Source organism: Rhinolophus ferrumequinum, chromosome 24 (genome assembly GCF_004115265.2).
Source record: "Rhinolophus ferrumequinum isolate MPI-CBG mRhiFer1 chromosome 24, mRhiFer1_v1.p, whole genome shotgun sequence".
Classification (NCBI taxonomy): domain Eukaryota; kingdom Metazoa; phylum Chordata; class Mammalia; order Chiroptera; family Rhinolophidae; genus Rhinolophus; species Rhinolophus ferrumequinum.
The window spans coordinates 29,608,117-29,633,078 of record NC_046307.1 but is presented as its reverse complement, the minus strand read 5'-3'; the positions used below and the strand labels follow the sequence as shown (position 1 = coordinate 29,633,078).

Genomic DNA, 24,962 nt, shown 5'->3' with positions numbered 1-24,962 from the left:
CCCGCAGCTTTCCTTCCTGGTGTTGATCATGTGGAATTCGGTATTTGTCTTATTTGTATTTGATCTCCTTCTCTCTCTCTCCTACTGTCCATGAACTCCATGAGCGTGGGTGATGTGTCCATCGTATATTTTAATAACAGCTTTATTGAGATATAATTCACATACCATAAAATTCATCCTTTTGAAGTATACAGTTCAGTGGCTTTTAGTGTATTCACAGAGTAGTGCAACATCAACGCTATCTAATTTCAGAATATTTTCATGATCCCAAAAGGAAACCCCGCATCCGTTAGCAGTCACCCCCCCATTAACCTCTACCTCTAGTCCCCGGCAACCACTAATCTACTTTCTGTTTGTATGGAATTGCCTGTACTGGCCATTGCACATAAATGGAATCATACAATAGGAGGCCTTTTATGACTGGCTTTTTTTCACTAAGGTTCATCCACGTTGTAACATGTATCAGTACTTCATGCCTTTTCATGGCCTAATATTCTATTGTGTGGATACACGAGCATGTACTACGTTTTATTTATCCATTCATCGTTTGATGGGCATTTGGGTTGCTTCCCTTTTGATATTATTATGAAAATGTTGCTATGAACATTCGTATCCACGTTTTTGTGTGGGCATATACCCATTTCTCTTGGGTATATACCAAGGATTGGAATTGCTGGATCATATGGTAACTCTACATTTCCCATTTTGAGGAACTGTTTTCCACAGTGGTTGCACCATTTTATTTTCCCACCAGCAGTGTATGCAGGTTCTAATTTGTCCTGACCCTCACCAACACTTGTTTATTTTCTGGTTTTGTTTCTATAATAGCCATCCTAGTGAGTGTGAAGTGATATCTCATTGTGGTTTTGACTTGCATTTCCCTAATGATTAGTAACATCGAGCATCTTTTCATGTGCTTATTGGCTATTTCTGTATCTTCTTTGGAGAAATATCTATTCAGTCCTTTGCCCATTTTTAAATTAGATTGTTTACTTTTTTATTGTTGAATTGTAAGAGTTTTTTATATATTCAGAATACAATCTCATTGATACATGCTTTCCAAACATTTTCTCCCATTCTGTGGGTTGTCTTTTTACTTTCTCAATGCTGTCTTTTTGAAGCATGAAAGAGTTTAATTTTGAAGTCCAATGTAGCTACTTTTCCTTTTGTTGCTTCTGCTTTTGGTATTATAGAGAATAAACTATTGCCTAATCTAAAGTCATAAAGATTTGCCATTTCCTTCCAAGAGTTTTGTAGTTTTAATTTTACATTTAGGTCTGTGTCTATCTTATACCAGATTGTATCCCTAGTGCTTAGAATAATGCCTGATGGGTAGAAGGTACTTGATACTTACTGAATGATATGAATGAATTAGTATCTGTTGAATGAATGGATGAATGAATGAATGAATGAATGAATGAACAGCTATCTCCTAGTCCCAGAGCTCTTGCTACCTAAGTAAAGTCCCATTATACAGAGAAAGGGCACCAATTTATTTTAATCTCATCTCCCAATGAGCATGCTATTAGTGAGCTCTCACAATTGCTTTTCTGCTAGCTTCTCCTTTGCTCTTTTTCCTTAGTTTTTCTTCTCTTTAGTTTCTTCATTTGACAGAGCATTGCTAAGACAATTCCTAAATAAATAGTTTCTGGTCTGCTTTGGTTAAATTGTAAATATGGTAGATATGTAAGAAAATTTTTCCTGTCATAATAATCTTAGTTGGTTTGCTATTTCACTCAGTTTTTCTTGTGTTAGATAAATAAATTCAGATAACGTGACAGTATATAAATTGCAAGGTAAAAGTCGCCTCCTGGGGGAATGTATGATGTTGACCTTTTAGAAAAAAGTATATGTGCAGGCAGAGAGACAAAAGAAAGTGTAAACAACTAATGGATCTGGGTGAAGGTATTTGGGAGTTCTTTGTACTATGATTTTAACAACTTTTTGACAATTAATTTTTTTTTGGCTCTCACAACCCATCTACAGGGGAATTAAACTGTGGACCCTGAGAAGTTACTATGTGCTAGGTGCTTTCCATTCGTTTTTTCTTTTAATCCTCACCTGCTGAGAAGGAAACAAAGGTGAAGGCAGGTGACAAGGGTAGCACATCTTGGTTGGGTAGTAGAACCAGAATTTGGATGTGGGTCTCCTACATTCTGTAATCTCCAGTAGTCAGCCTTTTCCCGAGAATGGAGCCGATGGTCTCCTTCACCTGCCTCTGTCATCATTTAGGTGACCCTTTATAAGCTTGTGCTGTGCATGGGTAGATGGGAGACGGCCCCGGAGAAATCTGGAATAGAGGGGCTTGCCGGGGCCATCCTGGGGCTTGATGGAGAGTGAACAGGACGTGGAGGGGATCGGTGCCCCCTAACCAGCCATCAGGCAGGCTCCCACCTCTCGTTTTTCTAGCCATTGGAGGCTCTCAGGAGGCAGCCCTGACCCCCCGCCCTTGTGCCCTTCCTATTCCAGGAACTGAAGCTGCCTGCCTTCCGAGCCCACTCCCCACTCCTGAAGAGCCGCCGGTTCTTTGTTGACATCTTGACCCTGCTGAGCAGCCACTGCCAGCTCTGCCCCACAGCCCGGCACCTGGCCGTCTACCTGCTGGACCATTTCTTGGATCGCTATAACATCACCACTTCCAAGCAACTGTACGCCACGGCGGTCTCCTGCCTCCTGCTCGCAAGTATGTAGAAATCGCGTCCTCTCGTCCCTAGGCTGCCTCCTCCTGCTCAGTGAGCCCAGGTGCTCCCAAATCATGGTGCATTTCTGCAGTCGTCTGTGTTCATCCTTGGCGGGGTCCAAACTCAGGTTATTAATAATAATCAACATTAGCATCTCTAATATACCCGGCAATAGGAGTACTAAAAGCATTTGTCTTATAGTAAAATAAGACTGGGTCTTATATGATATAAGACCCGCTCTTATATTAATTTTTGCTCCAAAAGACGCATTAGAGCTGATGGTCTGGCTAGGTCTTATTTTCGGGGGAAACACGGTAGCCTTTAATGCAGAAGAGCAGAATACCCCAGAGTGGCCAGCAGCCGTCATGACATTTCCTTGACATCCAGTATTTTCTCCTTAAAATTCAATCAGATTTTACTGTCTCCTCCACAATATGTTATGGTTCTATTTTATGATACGTTCACCCTGCCTCCCCATCCTTGAGTCCCACTGATGCTGCAAGAAGATGGCGCCCATTTTCTCCCGTGGCTTTGTCTGCTCCTGGCACACTGCCATGATCCTTCCCCCCACAGGATGATCACCTAGTTCCAGAAGCTTTAGACTTTTCCAAATTCTGTCTTGTTTGCCACCCTGGCACCTCTACCTGCTGTTATTTATAATCCCTTTGGCTGCTTTGGGTTTATTGCCTCCCAATTTGTGATTTTCTCTACCTTGGACCAGCTGGATTTCCCATGTGACACAGACAAGCCAGTCTTGCTGAGAGTCCAGCCTGCTTGCTACTTCAAAGTCCCAAATCAACATGCAGCTCTCTTTGGTCTTGGGAAGAGATGTAGGGCTTGCAAGACATCCCGTCAGCGGAAGGCAGAACGGGCATCGCGTTTCAGGAGAAGCCTGCCCCGTGGCCTTTGCCCTGCTGCTGTCTGTGATCTGTGGGCTGCATCGAGGCCACTGGGGGCAGGGGACTTAGATTTCCATGGGGCCACGGAGGCTCTCCCCCAGCGTCTGTCTGGGGAGCTGGGACGTGAGGCACACACTGGAGACTCCTTTGTGTTCCTGCTGCCATGGCGGAGGGAGGGGGGTCTTACAGATAGAGACGCAGATTCCCCCACCCACATGTCTGAGGTCCAGCAGCCAGCCTCGGGGCAGGACTGGAGGTTTCAGGACACCTGCCATATGCTCAGAGACCCAAGGAAAGAAAAGTTTCCATGACAGCCTGAAATCCTATTCATTCCTCCCTCCCCTCTCCCCATGCTGACTGTCAGCCACAAGGAAGTCTGAAGTTCTGCTAATTCCATACGAGATAATTCTCAGATAGATAAGAGCCAGTTCCTCTTGCCCCCACCTGTCAGTTCTTAGGTTTTGAGAGCTGCTCCCAGATAAGAGCTTTTGCACAGATGGAACCTTTTCGCCTACGCACAGCCCCATTTTCCCCATAAAACAGGGGTCCGGCCAGGACCCTTGTCTGCAGGCCCTTGGAAGGAGGTGGTAAAAGCAAGAGCTTGTATGTTGTTCTATGGTGAACCAGTGGCAAAGCCGCCCCATTGTCTCTCTATGACCAAGGTAATTGTTTGCATTTCCTACTTACTTAACACAGGACAGAGTCTACATATAGTCTAGCTGTAAATATACTATAAATAAGCAGAGCCACCCTCCTTTAATCTTCCATCTTCTACAGCAGCACCCCACCCTCAACTGCCTTTTTGTTGTTGATATTTAATTTAAAAGGACAATTTGAAAACATGGAAACCCCACGACTTCCAGGTGAATTGGCTAGGACAGAGTGACATCATCATCTTCATCCTGGTGACAGACAGTAGCTTCATTGCTTACTGCTAACAGAAATGTTTGTAACCCCAGAAGGAACCCTCCTACTCATTAAGCAGTCATTTCCCGTTCCTTCCCACCCCCAACTTCCTGCCACCACTAATGTGTTTTCTGCCCCTATGGATTTGCCTATTCTGGATATTTCATATAAAAAGAATCATATAATCGTACAATCTGTGGCCTTTTGTGTCTGCCTTCTTTCACTTAAGGTTTTCTAGGTCCATTCACGTTGTAGCATGATCGGTACTTCAGTTCTCATTACGGCTGCGTAGTATTCCATCATATGGGTACACCACATTTCTTTCCATTCATCTGTTGATGGACATTGGGGTTGTTTTTACCTTTTGACTATTACAATTAGTGCTGCTGTGAACGTTTGGGCACCAGTTGTATTTGAACACCATTTTTTCACTTCCTTTGGGTATAAACCTAATTGGGATTTCTGGTCATATGATGATTCTATGATGAACTTTTTGAGGAAACTTGGAGTTTTGCTTTTGCATTGAGTCCTTAACCCTAGAGCATGAAAGAGCAAGAGGAAGGAGGGAGGGTGAGAGAGAAAGCCTGAAAGGCCACCCCAGTGACCTTTTCGATAGGGTAGCATGGCCTTACATGTAAGACCTTATTATTAGGATACAAGAAGTATGAGATACATTTTGATGGTAAAAAATCCAGATGGGTAGTAGACTTGTTGGGGTTATCACATTGTGAGGGGTGTAGATGTCTAATCACTGTGTCGTTTTGTATGCCTGAAACTAGGTAATAATCAAAAAAGCTAAAAAGAGAAAAAGAAAAAAAAAAAATCCAAAAGGTACGGAAGTACCTAGTACTAGAATTAGTTTCCCCCCAAACCCATAGTCCCGTTCCCACAGCCTGGTGTGTATCCTTCCAGACCTAGATGTACTTATGTGTTTTCATAATTGGGAAAATAAACCCATTTTCATTTACAAGGTGGTGAAAAGGAATCAGATTACACCCAAAGAAGATGCCCAGTAAACAACATTGCCAGAGTCTCTCCCTGCCATCCTTTTCTGTTCTTTTTCTCTCCATGTCATGTCCGGCCATCCCCCTCCCCAGAGGTAACTTGCGGGAGCAGGTGTCTTCTTCCAAAATTGATCAGGTATATTTTCTAGCAGTGCTCTGAGCTTATGCCAACATACAGTTAATCCTCATGATTCGAACATTCCGTACTTCCGAATTCACTTACTCAACTGAAATTTTATTTATAAGCCCAACTCAGTGCTCACAGAACTTTTGCAATCGTTCACAGACATATGCCGAGCAGCAATGTGAGCTGCCCTGCATGCATGTTTCCAGCTAAGATGGAACAAGGTAATTCCCGGCCTTCTTATTTCAGCTCTCGTACGTAAATCCAGTGTCCTTTCCCATGTTTTCCCATTTGTCGGCTTGTTGGTGATTTTGCTGTTAAAAATGGCCCCCAACCATAGTGTGGGATGCTATCTAGTATTCCTAAGTGCAAGAAGGCTGTGTGTGCCTTTTGGAGAAAATATGTGTGTTAGATAAGCTTTGTTCAGGCATGAGTTACTAATAGAATGCTGTTGGCTATGACTTTCAGATAATGAATCAATAAAATATTACACAGATATATATACAAAACAAGGTTATGCAGTGATTGATTGTGATCAGAAGCTCACGGGAGCCTAAGCTTATACTTTCCCCTAGGAGTGTGGTTCAGTATTCACTAGTTCAATGTCTGCAGCGACTTTAACATAATAATTGTGAATAACTAGAATCGACTACATATTTACACAAGTGGATTAATGCCAAAGATGCTTTCTTCGGTGTATGTTCGGGAATGTCTTTCCCATCAGTCTGTGTGCATTTACCTTACTCTTTTTACTGACTGCAGAGCTTCCATATTATAAACCTTGCCATCTGTTTAAATGATTCCTCTGACAATGAACAGTTAGATTGACATCCGTTTTTTTCACTGCTATACACGATATGACAACTGTCCTTTTCCCTGGGTCTTTGTACGTGTACAGGAGTGAATATGTCTGTGAGATAAATTCCCAGAGGTGGGATTGTTTTGGTCAAAGGATGTGTGCATTTAAAATTTTGATAAATAGTGCAAGATTGCCTTGCAGAGGTTTTAACAAAACCTAACTGCAAACAAGATCCCTTTTTCCTTAAATTGAATTTAATTTAAATTAAATTGAATTTAATTTAAAATGAAGCCTTTGGAACCACGCCTTCCACCTAAACAACAAACTATCAGAAGAGAGGCAATGTCCGTCCTGCATCCTGGCCCCTCACCAGTGTCCATTTGTGGCTTCTGTGCCCCTCAACGGGGAGTGCATTTGCATTCCACCTTTCTGCCTTGTCCTGGCAGGATGTCCAGAAGAGGAATGAGTTCCCAGACCAATTGCTTTGAAAGCTCCTTTAGCCGGAAATCATTAGGCACACCTTTTAGGGCAGACACCAGTAAAGCCATTGCTTGCTGCACGCTTGTGCGCTGGTCATCTAAGATTCTAAGAGAGGCCTGCCTCTCTTTCTCCCAGTAAATCGCCTGCATTTCCCCTCAGTCCCCCCTGCCTCCCTGCTTTTACCCTCCCCCTGCTTTGATTATTTGGCAACTGTTGCTTCTGAGAAGCAGCTTCTTTGACAGCAGGGCAGTGGAGTAGGATGGGGTCGCCCTGTTGGAGATTTTGGAAACTTGAAAGCAGTCTTAATCCCTCCTGGCAAAAAGGATGAAGGAGGCACCAGCTTCCTGCCTGCGGAGGTTAAGCCCACCAGCTCACCACCTCCAAGCACTAATTGTAAGCAGTGCCTGCAAAGGGGTCGATTTTCCAGGTGGCCTTTCTCAGGGGTGTATTTTGGACAAAGCATGGGACGTACTCACAGGATGAAACCTTAATCTGTAAGGAAATATGGCTGCCCCCGTGCAGGAGATAATTTAACAGCTCCTTGCGTCTCACGCAAGGGTGCCCCGGAGGAATATGACATTTCCTCTCGGCCATGGTTTCACGTTTCAGAAATCAGAATAGGTCTTCCATTGCATGTGTGCACTTAAATGTGACAGTTGTTGATCATTTCCTCTGAAAAGCTGCTGCAGCGTGCGTGATGCACCTGATCGGTGGCCACACAGCCCAGGGCAGAATGAAAAAGGTGGTCTGTCACGTGAGGGCCACGTTGTGCAAATCCGGGCTGGGGCTTCAGTGTTCCAGCACCGGGAGGGAGGACATGGTGATTTTCCATTTCCTGTTCCCATCTCTGCAGACTGGCAGGCTTGGGGCTATTTCAAAGGAAAGATTTTGTGTGAAGTGCCTGTCAGACAGCTGGCTGGGCTAGAAACTCAGAAATTGTACAGTTGGCCTTCGCAAGTCTAGTGCCCAGACCTGTTTGTCCAGAGCCTGGGGTTCTGGGCTCTGAGGGTTTTTGTGGAGGGCGGGTTGGGGGCAGGAGGGAGATCTTAAACTGCATGAGTTAGTTGAACGTGGACTATTCAGGAGCCTTTGACCCCACACAGTAAATCATTCAGAAAACAATTTATTCTACCTCTGCTCCGTGCCAGACGCTGTGTTCAGCCCTGGGGAGACAGTGGTGAATGGAAGGAACATCTGCAGCCCTTGTCATGGAAGATGATTCATTTCATACACGTGTACCTACTATGCGCTGAGCCTGCGAGACAGTGGAGCACAAAGCAGATCCCGTCCCTGTCTTAAGCAGCCTTCAGCCAGGCATTACCAGCAGGTCTCTGGGCACGTGCCAGGAACAAGCCAGTTGCCCTTCTAAGAAAAACCCAGCTGTCCTTCCTGTTAGGAGAGCAGCCTGACTCACACAGTTCCCTGGCTCACACAGTTAGTGGGAAGATGGCCGGGACATTGCCCTCAGGCACCCTGTCTGCTCTTCACACTACCTGCAGTGTGGCTGCCAGGAGCGAGACGGTCGTTTTTATTTTCTTTTTACTCTCTGTAATGAATACTTGTGTCTTGTAGTATTTTCTACCCTGTTAATGGCCGGGATTGCATTATACCCACTTTCCTCCTATTGCCAAAGTGGAAGAAAACACTAGAGTCCTTATTCATTAGGTCCCTTATTCCCTGGGAGAACCACCCAGAGGGTTTTCCAGATTACAGCTCTCCCTTGCCTCGCCAGGGAGACTCCGCGTGGTGGAGAGTTCACTCCCCAGCTCACAGCTGCTCACCCTTCGCTGGGTGCCCACCACCTCGTCGGCGTTGGTTGTGATAATACCAGAAAGGCCGTTGCAGTTGGTTTTAAAACTACTGTCAGACCCTAAGGAAATATGCCAGCCTGTTACATCCCTGGATGGTGAGGTGAGAGATTGTTTTCGGTGAGCTGTGTTTCGAGCAGCTTGCTTTGCCTCTCCCTCTCCCAGCCTCCTAAGTCTTCATTTTAATTATAAGCATTTCAGTGTCTAGACAGGAAGTCTTTTCTTTGTCATTGACATGTTGGGATTTATGGGACTCTTCTAGGAAAGTATGACACCTCCTGACGTATGGGAACTTGTAAAGCAGATTCCTGCTGTGATAGTCTTGGATAAGGGCAGACCCACCTTCTAGAACCGTCTTTGGCAGTTACTCTGCCGGTTCTGGCTTTTAGGGTCCCATCAGTGGTGTCTTGTCTTCTGAGAAGTTTAAACGGCTTTTCTTCAGCGGGAAAGGTATTTATTCCTTGTGGAAAAAATACGTAAAGAAGAAAATGAAAATTAGTTGTAAACTCAGTACATTTTTTTTATATAATCAAAATTTGGGGACGGAAGGCAGATCCTGGTCTCAGTGATCATCGAATGGCTAACATTTATTGAGTGTGTTTATATCAGGCAGTGTTCTGAGTTCTTTGCAGGGAGTTACTCATTTAATCTTCAAAACCATCCCGTGAAGTAGGCAGTATTATTTTCCCTAGCTGACAGAGGAGGAAACTGAGGCCTAAGAAGTTAGGTAACTTGCCCAAGGGGACAGGACCCGGTCGCCATCCCCGAGTTGCTATTCTCAGCCCGTACACAGTAGCAGGTCACTTCCTTGGCTGCACCAGGAAGAGTCGGGCCAACCAATGGAGAGGTGCTAAGAGACCCCCCCCCCCCCCGGCTCTGAGCTGCACGTTAACCTGGATGAAAACTTCAGCCCCCAGGACCGGGTCTCATGTCTGGAACTGGCTTCCCTTCCAGCCTTGAGAGAAATGGTGTCTGTCGTCCTCCTTCTCCCTACTCCCAGCACAGGTTGGAACAGAGAAGGACCCAGGGCCCACGCCCGATGCCCACGCCTTTGTCACTGCTGCCCAGGAGGACTCGTCTGCTCGTACTGCAGCCGCAGCGCTATCAGGCCTGGTGCAGAGCAGCCCCCGGTGAGCTTGGCGTGGCCATTCTGCACAGCAGTGACCTTCGTTACAGGAGACAGCTCGGTTCCTCTCACGAAGCCGTTGCTTGAGCCTGGCTCCAGATGCCAGCTATGTACATGACAAGGGGCCCCCGCCCCACAGCCGCTGCTTTTAAACAGTGAGATTATTTGGGTCCCTTGTAAATCAGAGCACCGGGAGCCAGGGATTGGCCAGAGACGCTGCATGAAGTCATCGTACCCGTCGCTCCATCCTGAGACAGGGAAGTCCTTGCAGCCAGAAGGGAAGCCGGTGTGTGTGACCCAGCTGGCTGAATGCCACCTCTGACCTGGGAGGCATTTTTAGAATTTCCTCCTGAAGAAAACAAGGGCCCGAAACTGCATCTCTAGTCCCTGTTTCCAAAGATGGAGTCAGGTATTGATTCAGCCTGTCAGAAATGTACATTCGTTCATTAACTCATTCAGTCTTTCTCGAGGCCTGCTCTGTCTCAGACACCAGCGATGCAGCCACAAACAGAACAGCCTCGCTTTTAAGAGGAAGGAGCAAGGCACAGTAAAGGAGCTTTGTCTTTGTTTCCTGAGGAGGGAAGTTTCCGGGTCTACCCAGAGGGCCCCTGAAGCCCAGGTATGGGTGGGATTGGAGGCTTGTTTCTCTGGGACATTTCCTAACCTCCGGATCCCTGGAGGGGCCAGAGATCTTGGACATGGCTGCAGCAAGTCTTTAAGGGCAGAGTGGCGGGGGACACTCCCTGCTCCCCACTCCCTGTGGTCTTTACAGCTTCCTCTCTGTCTTATAGCTGGAGGGTTTTCTTGCTCTGTCCCTGGCTTTCTCTCTCCTCCACATCAAATCCTACCCAGAACCTGAACTGTCATTGTACCTGTGACCATGATTGCTCTCTTGGTCCTGAATCGAGCAGAGGTTTATACAGAAGAATGATTTCTAATGTTTGTTAAGCCCCGGGCACCATTCTCAGCAGCTAAGCCCTCATGTCATCCTTACCACAATTATTCCCATTGCACAGGCCCAGGAGGTTGAGGCTTACCCAGACCACACCCACGAGTGCGTGACCGAGCCTCCTAGAACCCAGCATGGTCATCATGAGAGTGCTGTCTACCCCTCTGTGTTGTGTCATGAAGTAAAACAGCCTTTCAGAGGGTGCTGGCCTCAGAGTCGTTTCCTGGCTTCTCCATCAAATTGCTCAAAATCTGTCTCGCCTGGTTCCTCAGACACTTGTCTGCTGGATGTAGGAGGTACCCTTATGGCCTCTAATAACTACAGAAAGCCCAAGAGTTTTTTAATGAAAAAGCTGGTTTGGCCAGAGTTGGGGTGGTCCTTTATTACAGAAAGTATCCCTTTAGAGACTCCCTCTTCAACTTCAGTTCTATCATTGGAAGAAGAAAAACGAAGTCCTGTTGATCGTACAGCTCCTTAGTGCACAGGCTCTGGAATGAAGTTACTAAATAACACGAGCAGAGGGGAGGGTGAAGACAAGCGTATTTGTAAAGAACAGGGCTGTGAGATGGGGAGGGGCCGCAGCTGGCCTGACTCCCTCATCCATGGGAATTCCTGCACCCCGATAGATACCCTCATTATGGGGACGGGATTGTAGGGATCCTTGTGACAGTTTCTGACATTTCCTGCTTATGGTTTAGAAAGCTGTGGACTTCGGAGCCATTTATTCATTCATTAAAAAAAACAACAACAAAACACACCTCCTTATTAAGTGTTAGCTCTATGCCAGATGTTGTGCTAGGTGAAGGGCATCTGTGACGTCCTGTAAGACAGGTGTGGTCCCACCCTCATGGAGCAGACAGCCAGACTTTTCATTTTGCTTTGTCCCTTACCGGCTAGCTGGGTGATCTGGGCAACTCACTTAACATTTCTGAGCTTCTGATTCCATGTGGAAAACTTCCAGCCTCCCAGGGTTGTTACCAGAATGAACAGCGCGTGCTGATGGAAGGCATAGCAAGCACAGTCCCGCAGAGGCGTCCCCTCTCTGATGCCAGCCAGGGCGTGGTGGAGCCTGGCCTGCAGCTGCCCTGACCTCTGGAGCTCACATCCTGGGGTGGAATCTCTGCCTCTTGCCAGCCCGCTGTGTGACCTGGGGAAGTCCCACGCCTGTGGGGAGGACCCATCTGAGAAAGGCCTTGGATGGATTCCACGTTCCCCTTTACCTCCTTTTCTGGGAGCCAAGGTCACAGTCCAGGGGAAGGAGGCTGGAGCCACTGTAGTGCTGGAGCCACTCTGGGCAGCCAGCACAGCCAGGCCAGTAGCTTTGCCTGTTTTCAAAGGAAAGAAGAATAGCCAGCTGTTGCTTTAAAACCTGATTCTCGTTGGCCTCACCTCTGAGCCTAGGTTTAGCTCCTGAATGAGTGTGTCAGTGGGTACCTTGCCAGACATGAGGGCCGTTGGGGGATTAACCAGGAGCACTGTCTAGGAGAGTGGGCAGCACGGGGCCTGGACGTCAGAAACGGGGCTACACTGACCTTGTACAGAATCCTGTTTTGTGCCACTTACCTTGTTGTTAGAGAATTTTTCTAAAGGAAGTGTTTAAGTGGTGATGATTATTAGAGATGGGTGATGCATTCATGGGAGTTCATTATAACATTTTCTCTATTTTTTGTATATGTAAAATTTTCCAAAATAAAGTATGTTTTTGTTTGTCTTTTTTAAGCAATTAAAAGTATTGCTTCTCTTGTCCCTACTTCAGAAAAGTCAGGAATCCTGTTTGGTCTGCTTAAGGTTTGATTGCTAGGACCGTAGGTAGAAGAAGAAAAGCCAGTCTTTTAGGGTTAGTCAGTTCATAGAGACAGAAAATAGAATAGGGGTTACCAGGAGGAGCTGCGGGGAGTGGGGAAAAGGGGAGTGATTGTTTCATGGGTATACAGTTTCAGTTTCTCACGATGAAAAGAGTTCTAGAGGTTAGTTGCACAACAATGTGAATGCACTTAATGCCACCGAACTGTACAGTTAAAAATGGTTAAAGTAGTAAATTTTATGTTGTATGCATTTTACCACAATTAAAAAAAAAGCCATTTAAAAAGAAAAAGAAAAGAAAGAAAAGCCAGTGTGTGTGTGCCCCTCCTAGGCCTGCTGTGTGAAGGGTGGCCTGCAATGTGGTGAAGGGTTTAGGTCCACTGACTGTGTGACCTGCCCAGAATCGCACCAACCCCTGGGAGTGGTGGGAGGAATCAGTTAGCCAGGTTTGCAGAGGGTCCAAAAAGGCATCATTTGCAGGTTTCATTCCTGCCACCAGGCTGCCCGCCGCAGCTGACCTCTGGCTGTTCACGGAAGCCCAGCTCCAAGGAGAACCGTTGTTCACAATCTTAGCTGTAAAGGGCACAGCTCACTGGCCCATGTGGGAATAGAACTGGTGACCTCGGTGTTAGGAGCACAGCACTCCAACCACCTGAGCCACCGGGGCCACTGGGCTGGCCCTATTTTTTTAATCGTAAAAGTATATTGATAGGGTTCCCGCTGTTCAAATATGGGATAAACATCCAAACAAAAAAATGTAGACAGAATGATAGAATTGTTAAAAATTCTTTTTCAATCACAATGTAGTAATTTATTCAGGAAAGGATCATCTATGGATGTCACACTATTTAAGATTTTTGGGAAACAGGATTTTCACAGTCTTAAGGTGTCACATCACAGATTACTTCTTAATTTCACAGGAAAATGGTACCTTTAAAATGGAGAGATCTGGCGTCACCACCTTAACCAAGTGATCAAACGTAGCATAACTATTGCTGTGACAAACTGACGTTATACAACTCCTAATGTGATCCAGTAAGAAGGACAAAACTTCATCTCTGTAGTTGTCTTGCCCAACTGTTTGATCATGAGGAAGCACTCAGTCCAGAATATGGGGCATTTTATTTTACAAGATAATTGGATTCATCCAAAGAGACAGTATCATGAAAATCAAAGAAAGAATGTGACTAAAGAGCCACAACAAACACCATGTGTGAGCCTTGTTGGATCCTGGACCCAAAAAAACCCAAAGGTTATAAAAGACATTTTAGGGACCCTTGCAGCAAGTCAGATACAGGTTAAATATTAGAAAATGTTATTGCATTAATGCTGATATTCTTAGGATTGCTAAAAGTATTGTGATTATGCAGGAAAATGACCTCGGGGATGGATGATGAAGTGTCCAGGAGGGCATGTCACGTCTACAACCTAACTAGAAATGGTCCAGCAAAACCAACATACACAGGCGCGTGTGCACACACACACACACAGCAAATGTGGCTCAGTGTCAGCGATTGGTGAATCTTGCTGGAGAGGCATCAGGGTTCATCTGTTCTTTCATCTTTTCTGTGGATTTATTTGGAAAATTTTCCAAATAAAAAGTACATCAACCATGTTAAAGAGAGTCTGTGGCTCTTTTCTGACTTGGAAAGACTTGGACCACTGTCCCCTGCCCCTCCCAGGGGACCTGCCTGAAGACTTGCAGGCATCTGTTGTCTGTGCCGTTTGTCTTGTTGATAAGGAGCAGGCAGCTGAGTGGCGGTGCTTGGTGGTGCTGTGCTGAGGACAAAGAGCTGGCCCCACTCACCATCATGGGAGGAGGGGAGGAAATAAGTGTCTGCCAGGCACGTGCAACACCAGGAAACTCATAAAATCTTTTCTGGCCGTGAAATGTTTTGTGCTGGGGAAGAGTCGCTGAGCTGGGGTGGGCCGGCCAGCCGCTAAGAGCAGAGGCTGTGTAGTTGCTCCTCGGTTCTCTGAGCTTTTCCTGAGTCTTTGGGGATCCGAACAGAACCAGCCGGATCCGGCGCGTGTGCAGCGCAAAGCACAGTGCTTGGCCCAGCATAGGACTCGGCATCCCTGTGTGCTGGGCACTGAAGCACGTTGCCTTGGCACGGCCATTTCATATCCACGTGGGGCATATTCCTAGGTGGGAAACTAGAGGCCTGTGGAGTTTAGTGCTATTACATTCTGAGCCAACACATTGAGGATTCAGACTCCTCTCTGCCTGGCTCTGGCCTCCTGCATGGGGGGTCCCCAAGAAGCAGCAGGCAAATTCAGACGCCTCAGTAACCATGGCCCATTCCATTTCAGGGTAATCCTCTTGGCCTTGGTGGCTGGCGGAAAAGCAGAGCTCTGAAAGGTTTGAAAAGCACTGAGGGCAGGGAGGAAACTAAGCTGACTGAGCACATCTGCCCCTTGAAATAGCTTGCTGGCTGCCAGCAATGCCATGGAAGGGTCTCAGTGCCACCCCCAGCACGATGCGTGTTTCTACCAGGACTGTGACCGTGCCACCTTCTGCTCCGGCAAAGAAAAGAGAGCTTGTATGTGTTGAGTGCCTGCAAACAGCGTTAGCCCAGTTCAGCACAAGGTTCAGGGAAAGCGTGACCGTTTTGCAAAAATAGATGTATATATATGTTGTTTCTTTCTTTTTAAATTGCACAAAGAATACATAATCACTGGAGAAAACAATTAGGAAATACAGATAATCAGAGATCATTAGAGGTTAATTCAAATGGCATAAAATTTCACTCTCTCGAGAGAACCAGTCCTTCAAAACAGATAATCACTGGGCACCTACTGTGTGCCAGGGGCAGTGCCAGGACCTGGCAGCATGGTTCCTGTCCTCATGGGGCTTAGACCTGTTAAGTACCTATTAAGGATCAGGTGCCAGCCAGGAAAATTAATACTCGGTATTAAACAAGCAGTCTGAGTGTGAGCAGGGCCTAGAGGACATCCAGTGGCCTCTGAACTGAGCTCTGGGGGACACATAGTAAGGTGGGGGAGGGTCTGAGTTCCACTCGGCTGGGTCCTGTGCTCGTAGAGGGAGGGTGTTGGGCCGTGAAGTGAGGTTTTGTCATCTAAGGCATGCCCCTCGATTTCCAGCACCCCAAGAGGCTCTCCCTCCTTGGGCAGCATTGACCTTGCCTTTACCTGCCTGAGTGGCCCCTGCATGTGTCACAAGGGAAGGTGTGTGCTTTGGAGGTGGCGCCGTGCCAGGCTGAGCTCCTGAAGGACAGGGCTCCGGAAGATGTGTCTGGGGCGCTGTAAGCTGCTTAGGAGCCGGTTGGCAGTCGTCTCTGCTCCTCACTGTCCTGTACATTTCTACATATGTGTACATTTCCACTCTCTCAGCTCCTCCCCATCAAAGACCAGAGGTTCATGTCACGCCATCTTCTTCCACTTGGTGGGTGTTAGGCTCGCCGAGAAGGTGGAGATGCGGGGCTTCCCCGAGTCGGCGTTTCCTTTCTCAGTGACAGGTTTTGAGCCTGCCTGAGGAGTGTGTTGTATCAGCTGCAAGGCAGCCTGTAGTGGTTACCTCTTTATCTCTCCTCAAAAGCATGAAAGTCTGATGAGAACTGGGTCAGAAGTGCTGGCAGTTATGCACAGGTGTGTGGACACTTAGTTGGCTGTTCCCTTCATTGGCACAGACGTGTGCTTTGAGCTCAGCTGCCTCTTCTGACACGCGCCCAGCAGCTGCTCTGCAGACTGTGAGGTTGGGCTTGGCAGCCCCAGGTGAGCAGAGCGAGGTCAGGACTCAGGGCTCACCATCTGAGGTGGGGTGAGGCAGTAGGTGGGGACAGTGGCCAGGGAAGCCTCCAAGGGGCAATGACTTTGAAGGTGGAGGGCAAGGCGAGGGTGGCAGAATGCGGAGAGGAAGCTGAGCTCACAGCACACGTCTGTGGCAGAAGGAGGATGGGGACGGGTGCTCCGGGCAGAGGGGCTGTGTAGATGAGGCTTGTAGGCAAGGAGACCTCAGTGCCCTCGGAGCACTGCAGTAATGGAGAGCACAGCCAGGTGTGTGTGGTTTCTCCCGAGCGGGGACGCGTGTTAAGGCTGGGAGGTTCCCTAGCAGCCTCACCTGCAGAGCCTCCCTCCCACAGTGGCGGCTGCCACTTCCCAGCCACAGCCCTGTGCCGTGACCCGCAGTGAGTCGGACCCCCACTGCCACCGGCTGGGGACGACTGCCATGGGTTGGTGTGTCAGGGCTTCGGTTCCCTCGGCCAAGGCCCGTATTCTACATTGTTTCTCAGCATTCCTCGTAGGCGTAAGCTGCAGCTGTCCACCGTGGTGGCTCCCTTGATTATGTGCCCGTTTGGGCTTGCTTCCCTTTCCTGTCTTCTCCCACCTACCCATCTTTCCCAGGCTCACTTCCCAAGCAAGCTGTTTCTGAGAGAACCCTAACTAAAAACCCATCGGTGGAGTTTGAACTCAATACTGAGGACCGTGGGGAGCCATTGAAGGGCTTTTCCACATCTAGAGGGACCGGGTCAGATTTGTAAGGTCACTCTGACTGTGGACAGACCCTCTGACCAGTCCTGAGGTTGAATTAGGACCAGACAGGAGGGCTCCCCTTATTCCCCAGGCCCTCACTCCTGTTGCTACCTGACATTGAGCACCTTCTGTGTTGCTCGTGCTGGTCTGAACATTTGGTGTGCATTCTCTCATTGCAGCTGACAAAAGTCTTGTGAGGTATAGGTCCCATTTTATAGATGAGAGAACTGAGGCACAGAGAGGGTGAGGCACCTGTGCATGATCACACAGCTAGAAGTTATGTCTTGGGGATTCGAGCCCAAGTTTGACCGATCCAGAGTGTGTGCTCTTACGCCTTCAGCAGTGGGGCCTCTTGGCTTTCTGTCCTCCCTGCCAGCACCTTCCAGGCACTTTAAGGTGGGCCTTTACTTCCTAGGTGCAGGCGAGTGCTGTCTTCCAGTAACCTCTGCTTCTCTCACAGGTAAGTTCGAGGATAGGGAAGACCGTGTACCCAAGCTGGAGCAAATAAACAGTACGAGGATCCTGAGCAGCCAGAACTTCACCCTCACCAAGAAGGAGCTGCTGAGCACGGAGCTGCTGCTCCTGGAGGCCTTCAGCTGGAATCTCTGCCTGCCCACGCCTGCCCACTTCCTGGACTACTACCTCTTGGCCTCCGTCAGCCAGAAGGACCACCACTGCCACAGCTGGCCCACCACCTGCCCCCGCAAGACCAAAGAGTGCCTCAAGGAGTATGCCCAGTACTTCCTAGAGGTCACCCTGCAAGGTGGGGCCCAATGTCAGGACCTGTCACCCCTTCCCTGTCCAAGGGTCATGTCCATCCAAGGGAGTCCTTCCTGACTGGGGCCCATCCCCCCAAATCACTCCCACTGTGCAGGGAATAAGCAAAGAAGCAGTGAGGATTTCCCCAGTGTGTTACCAATCATGTGTAAAGGAGAAACAGCAGCTTATGTACAGGCAGCTGCTATCCTACAAAACTTACTGGTCCCCTGGTAATTTCGCGTATGGTAACCTGTAACATTGCAGATAACCTAAATTGCACAGATTTGCAGGCAGGTCAGTCTGGAAGAGCTATCATCATAGATAGCTAAATATTATAAATAGATAAAATACTGGGTCAGAAATACAATTGATACCGCCACCTGATAACCCACCACAAACCAAAACAGTCATGAGTAACAATATCAGTCATGATATGAAGCATGAATTGATCACTTACTATGTACCAGGCTCCTTAGTTTAGTGCTTTGCTTGCATTATTTCATTCGAACCTCCCAATGACTCCACATGAAAGTAATTTCTGCTATTCTCATTTTACAAATCAGTTTCCTCAATTGATGCTCAAGAGGTAAGGTAACTTACCCAGGGTCATTGCTAAGATTTGAACCTGGGGGTCTGACTCTGTGACTGCCACCCTGAATGATTTCATATTTTAACAGGCAAATGTTGAAATCATCGAAAATCGTAAGTAATTTAAGGCAACGTGATAATTAATGCACGGATAACCAAGTGTCATTCATGAAAACTGGAAAATTCAACAGTTTTCCATGCTGCCAGATATCTTAGTAGGACATTAAGATTTCTTCGATCATTTCACAATGTATATACATATACCAAAACATCATGTTGTACATCTTACATATGTATAATTTTTATTGGTTGATCATACTTCAGTAAAGCGGGGACGGGGAGTGGGGGGGAAGGCGGGGGGAAGTTCCTTAGTAAACGTAAGTCAAGTACCAATTTTAGTTCTGATTATCAAACTCTTGTAGCCATTCATTCAACAGAGTTTTATTGAGTGCCGACTGTGGTCCAGGCTTTCCTACTATTCCTAAGTAGCCGTTAGTCATACCCCGTAACAGAAGCCTTTGAAATGGTGTTTCACTCACCCCTAACAACCAAAGAAAGGACAAATGTTTTGTGGTTCTGTTTGTAGTGCATCAGCAAACCCCTTGCAACCCCCAGAAGCCATGGATGACATTTTGACACTCACTGCTCTAGGCTGACATCCCAGACTGAGAGCGAAGGTCCTTACAGTTCCAAAATGGAACTTCATGGAGTGGCTACTGTGTGTGTGTGTGTGTGTGTGTGTGTGTGTGTGTGTGTTCGTCGTGTGTGTGTGTGTGTGTGTGTGTGTGTGTTCGTCGGCTTGTCCACGCATGCCCGCAGTGAACGGCCTTGTACTTAATCATTTGTCTGATGATTCTCGGAGGACACAAGGCAGGTGGGGCACCAGGCCTCCAGGTGAGGCTTTATGATGCTGACTCCCTCTGTGATTCTCTTTCAGATCATATTTTCTACAAATTCCAGCCTTCTGTGGTCGCTGCAGCCTGTGTTGGGGCCTCTAGGATTTGCCTTCAGCTTTCTCCCTACTGGACCAGAGACCTGGAGAGGATCTCCAACTACTCCCTGGAACATCTCAGCACATGCATCGAAATCCTGCTGGTGTAAGTGCCTCTCTGGATCCTTCCATGTTTCTGAAATATCGAGGTTCCACTTGAAGCCCAATTCAGGCGATTTCCCAAAGTCTGAGGCTTATGATGGGGACCCCAACTAGTGTTTCACATAACGTAGGCCATGATGACCCCTGATAGAATTGGGGTTTGGAGAGTTGGTCCTTCTGATTTGGGTAGCTTTGCGTTTGCAATTTTAAGGTCAAGAAGTGGGGGGCTTTGTGCACATTCTTCTGAGTATCTGGCTCTTTGCTCTGAGTCCCGTTATCAACCAGTCTTATGGATGATCACATGTAGGGGCTCTCCTTCTAAGCTGCTGTTTTCAGACATGGCCACAGAGCTGCCTTTTCCCCAGCTAAGCCAAGAGGGCCTTAACATAGCAGGCTACTGCCTCCTTGCAGAACCCCTGGGAATCTTGGGGAGGAAACGTTCAGTGTGTCAGAAAAGATGCTTGCCGGCATTGTAAACCCAGCACCATGAAACTGATGTCAGAGGCCAAAGAGCTGAGTGGTGACCTCAGGGAGGAGGACAGGGGACCCAGTCGCTCTTCTTCCACCTGACAGCATCCAGCATCTCCTCATAGATTTGTTTTCCCAAAAAGCTTATGGGAAGCTTTTTTTTTTTTTTTTGAGATGATAAGAAACCAGTTCCATCCTACTTTACAAATGGAGAAACTTAAGCCCTGGGGTCACCTTGCTTGGGATCTGCTAGCTCAGGAGTGACCAAAATGGGGATAGAGTCACCAAAAGTGCCTTGAAGGCAGAGGTGGTGCTCATCTAAACACCAGCTCTGCCCTCCTGGGGGGTGCACAAGTGAGCAAGAGCAGACAGGGTCTTCCCTCTCGGAGCTCGCACTCAGCACAGGAAGCCAGGTAGTAACCTAGAAGTTAGCACCTGGGGTATTGTCTGCAAGATGGGTCAGCACGGGTTGTGGGGACAGCGAGGCTGGTCTTGAGAGGACAGAAGAGGGTTTCATAGGACGCAGATCCAAGCTGAGAGCTGAGGCCTGAGGTTGGTCGGAGAACAGCTGAGACCAGGCTGGAGGCAGTGAGCAGTCTGGGCAAGGCCCGGCGGTAACAGCTCACAGACTCCAGATCCCACTTAGCAAGGCAGGTAGAGGTGCTCTCAGGTGTCTTGTGCTGTGGCCTTTGAGCTCTAAGTCTCACCCAGGTGCTTCCCTTTCAGAGCTTATGACAATGTCCTCAAGGACGCCGTCGCAGTCAAGAGCCAGGCCTTGGCGATGGTGCCTGGCACCCCCCCGACCTCCACCCAAGTGCTGTTCCAGCCGCCTGCCTACCCCACCCTCAGCCAGCCGACACCCGTGGCCCTGGCGCAGTTCCAGACCCCCGTGCAAGACCTGTGTTTGGCCTATCGGGACTCACTACAGGCCCACCGTTCAGGGAGCCTGCTCTCGGGAGGCACTGGCTCATCCCTCCACGTGCCGTACCCCACCCTCCAGTCCCTGGACGTGTGTCCCATGCCGCTCCCCGCGTCCCTCAGCATGCAGATGGCCGTCACAGCTGAGCCCAGGCACTGCCTCACCACCACCTACAGAAGCAGCTACTTCAGCGGGAGCCACGCGTTCCCCACGGGCTGTTTCGACAGATAGAGCCCCCTTGGGCCACAGAGGGAGGCCTTGGAGACTCGGCAGGACACTGACGAGGGGGACTCATCCGGGCGAGGCAGCTGGGAAGCTGTCCCCACAGAGCCTCATCGCCCTTGAACGGAGAGGGTCTGTGCTCTTTTTAAATAAAACTGAGACCCAGAGCAAAACTGTCAATGAGATACCTCACCCAAAAGCATTCCTCTGGAAAACGTCTTCCACGTGTGCCTGGGGTGCAGGGAGAATGGTTCAGTGGCTGTTCCCTGAAGCAGGGGCCCAGCGACTCGAGAAAGACCTGGGAAGAGGCCAGGAGACGGGGAAGCAGATGCGGACACCAGTCCACGAGCATGTCCGGTGTTCAGCATCCAAGACTCCTTTATTCTTTGCCGAAGGCAGCTACACCACTGCAAAAGAAGGGGCAGCCTGACATGTTCTCAGGACCCCGATGCATGGCCAATCGGTGCTTTTCTTCCCTGGCTCCATGCAGAGGGGCCTGTGTGTGTGTGTGATGCCTGAGCACAGTGGGCAGCTCGCTTGCCTTTGTTGTCGAACCTAAACCTTTTTTTCACCCTTTTAGACATTTCACATGCTGCTGCTTCCCGAAGTGACCTAGCTTTCTGTTCAGTGAGAAGTCTTGTTTACATACTGTATCAGGGATTTTGTGATACTTGAAAATTCCTTAGGAGAAAAACAAGATTGATTGCCACACTGCCTGTCCCATGCACGGGCTGTAGGTTTTACCCCTGCTTGTGCCTGACCCGTGGGTCATAACAGAACTTCCTTTTCAAAAGCATATGGTTGGGGAGAACCACTTTCCAGGCTCTCGGTTCCAGAAGATTTCATGTCTTGGATGCTGTGTTCACCTGTAGAACTTCAGTAACCACCCAGAGGTAAAAGGTTGTTGAAAGGTTAGACAAAGGTTTAAAACCAACATCCCCACCTCCTTCTACCACCTGCTTGTAGTGAGTGAGGTTAAATCCAGTCTCAGCTTTGAGTTTGGCTAATAGCAAAGGATAATAATTATGGAGTGTGTGCTTCGTGCCAGCTGGATTTGGGGCGTGGGGGGTGTATATGACACCCCCCCGACCGGCAAGCGATCGGTTGGATCGAAAGCCAGTTTTTGGGTATCTGCAGTGAGGGGGCTCTCAGGAAGACGGGTGACCATGTGCAATATGTTTTTATTCTGACTTGCGGCTTGCGCTCAGCATGTTTTTTTTTTTTTTTGGTTGGTTCGGGGTCAGGGGACACGTTCACCCAACAGAACTGGGAGGTGCAAAGAACCACGGAAGCATTTTTTGTTGTTGTTGTTGTTTTAAGGAGACCCCATGTTGGTTTTCTTGACTCACTTGTCTGCCCAGGAGACTGTGGCAGGGAGACTGCCCAGGAGACTGTGGCAGGGAGACTGCCCGGAGGAGGCAGCATGCTGCTGAGTGGGATCCGAAGGTGATTTTCTGAGCAGAAGAAAGCCTCAGCGTGGAAGCGCAGTAAGAGAGTCGACATGGATATGGCGCGGCCACTTTGTCACACTCGCATAGGAAACTGCACATTTGTTTGTTTTCCTCTTTTTTCCTTTACCCACCTCCTATTTATGTGCAACTGGTTTGGATTCCAAGTCATTATATCTGTTTCTTCTGTGGCTGGGGGCTTGCGAGGGGCCCCCAAGAAAAAGGCGTCCAGCAATAAACACGTCAGTCGTCACCTGTTCTCAGTCTCTTCCTAGTCTTCTCCTCTCGGGCCAGCCGCCCTCCCCACCCACCACTTCAAGCCCTGTGGGGGTCTCCGCTTGTGCTGAGAGGTGGTTGGGGGATGGGCAACAATAAAACTGGCTCCTGTTGTGCTGGGTCTGGCCCTCTGGGTTGGAGCTAGGCCTCTCTGCTCTGCCACTGAATCAGTCAATGTTCTCCAGAAACAGAATCCATGTTATATATAGCAAGAGAAATGTATTGTAAGGAAGTGGCTCCACATTGCAAATGCCTGGGTTAGGGTCAGGGTCAAGGTGGTACTTTTTCATGTCCTCCTGGTTCAAAGTCCATCTCTCCAAAGCCACGTGTTCTCACATCTAAATTCTCTTCTCCCTTAATCCTTTGTTTCAGTGATTCTCAGCAGGGCTCATTTATGCTCCCCAGGGGACACGTGGCAATGTCTGGAGATATTTTGGGTTGTCACAATTGGGGGAGGGGGTGTGGCTGGCATTTAGCAAGGAGAGGCCAAGCGAGCTGCTCACCCTCCTATAATGCACAGGACAGCCCCCACAGCAAAGAATGATCTGGCCCAAAATGACAATCCGTGCCACGGTTGAGAAACCTCTACTCAGCATGTCACCTCCCAAAGAGGTCTCTGTAATACTCCTTCTCTCTGATTACCCATTTTATTTTCTTTATAGCTGTTGAAAGCTTGTGAAATGATCTTGTTAATTTGTTTACTTGGTTTGATGGCTGTGCCCTAAGCTACCTACCCCCAACAGAATATATAAAATATCATCTGGTGATGGTGACACTAATCCTAGCAGGTGGCATTTATTGAGCATTTACAAAAGCATTTATAAATCACCGTGCTAAAGACTTTGCTGACATTTTCTGTAATCATCCTAATAACCCTCCAAGATAGGCACCATTATTAGCTGTATTTTTACAGATCAGAAAATGGGCACAGACAAGTTATTTGCCTAAGGTGAACAGTGGTGACAGAAGGAGCCACCACTCAAACCCAGGCAGTCTGGAGCTGCCCCACCACCCGGCGGTGCCTCAAGCAAGGGTTTTAAATCGGTGAAAGATTTCGTAGCTGTCCTGCTCCTCTGGTGGGAAGACATGACAGAGTAACGGATACGGGTTCCTAAGAGAAAAGAGTTGCCTGGCGTTCATGCTCCTGATTTAGAGAGGTAGGCATTCTCCCAGAGCATGCCCACCAGCAGACAGAAATACAGAAACAGAGCTTGTTATACACCTGCCACAGGCTAACATAATTTACGGCGCCATCTGTCTGCCCCCCATAGGCTCTGATCTGCGAGGGGTTCCCCGAGCCCCATCTGTGAAGGTAGAGATCTGGGGCTGGCTCTGGGCATCCCCTGAGAGGGACCCCACCTTGGGGCTGGCTCTGGCGATCCCAAGTACCAAGAGCCTGGAAAGGAATCTTACCAGCCCTCCTTACCCCATTCTGTGTTCTGCAGGGAAGAACTTGGTGACTTGAATTTCAGCAGAAAGGCCATAGCATTTGACAGGCGTCAGAAGTCTGAATGCCCACCAGGACGAGGCAAGCAACAGTGAATCCAGCTGGGTGATGGAGACAGCAGGAGGTAGTAGGGACTATTGAAGCCCGTGATCTACTAGAGGATATGTATGCCTTCTACTCAGCTCTGGCCAGTGACACCTTTCAGGGATGTAAGCTCCGTGTTGCTGAACTTTCAGATTTCCAGAAAAGTTAGACATGTATACTGTCTGGGAAATTACTAATTTTTCATTTAATTTAAAATTTTTTAAAGGGTTTGCACACAATAGAAGCCCAACAAAACACATCGTAGGTTAGAATAATTCTTGGGATGGAAGCTTGCTGCTATTGTATACAGACAAGAAGACTGGGCCTGAGACGTGGAAGGTCTGAGTTTATCTGTTCTTAGCTAGATGTCCTTGAGAAAAGCTACCTCTCTAGTCTGAACCTCTGTCTCATTTGTAAGTCAGGAAGGCTATCAGCCTTCACTTCCGGTTTATGGTAAGAAAGCATGGAATATACGGTATCATTCAGCAGTGAGTGCTGTGAGAAATATTGTAAATAAATGGGCTCCTCCCTTCTTTCGGGGCTCAGGTGAGCCTCTGAGTTTCACTTCCCTCCAACCCAGCTCTA

The 24,962-nt window shown here is 48.1% G+C and overlaps 1 protein-coding gene across 1 annotated transcript in view; it reads left to right on the top strand.

The window, feature by feature from the left end:
• CCNJL (cyclin J like) overlaps positions 1-24,328 on the top strand; it is a 45,766-nt gene extending 21,438 nt beyond the window's left edge. Inside the window, exons 3-8 of the mRNA XM_033095713.1 lie at positions 2,470-2,683; positions 17,534-17,836; positions 19,358-19,517; positions 20,708-24,003; positions 24,118-24,158; positions 24,292-24,328. Of these exons, the coding sequence (XP_032951604.1) occupies positions 2,470-2,683; positions 17,534-17,836; positions 19,358-19,517; positions 20,708-21,131 (1,101 nt within the window). The 3' untranslated portion in view covers positions 21,132-24,003; positions 24,118-24,158; positions 24,292-24,328. The remainder of the gene's footprint in view (positions 1-2,469; positions 2,684-17,533; positions 17,837-19,357; positions 19,518-20,707; positions 24,004-24,117; positions 24,159-24,291) is intronic.
• The last annotated feature ends 634 nt before the right edge of the window (positions 24,329-24,962 follow it).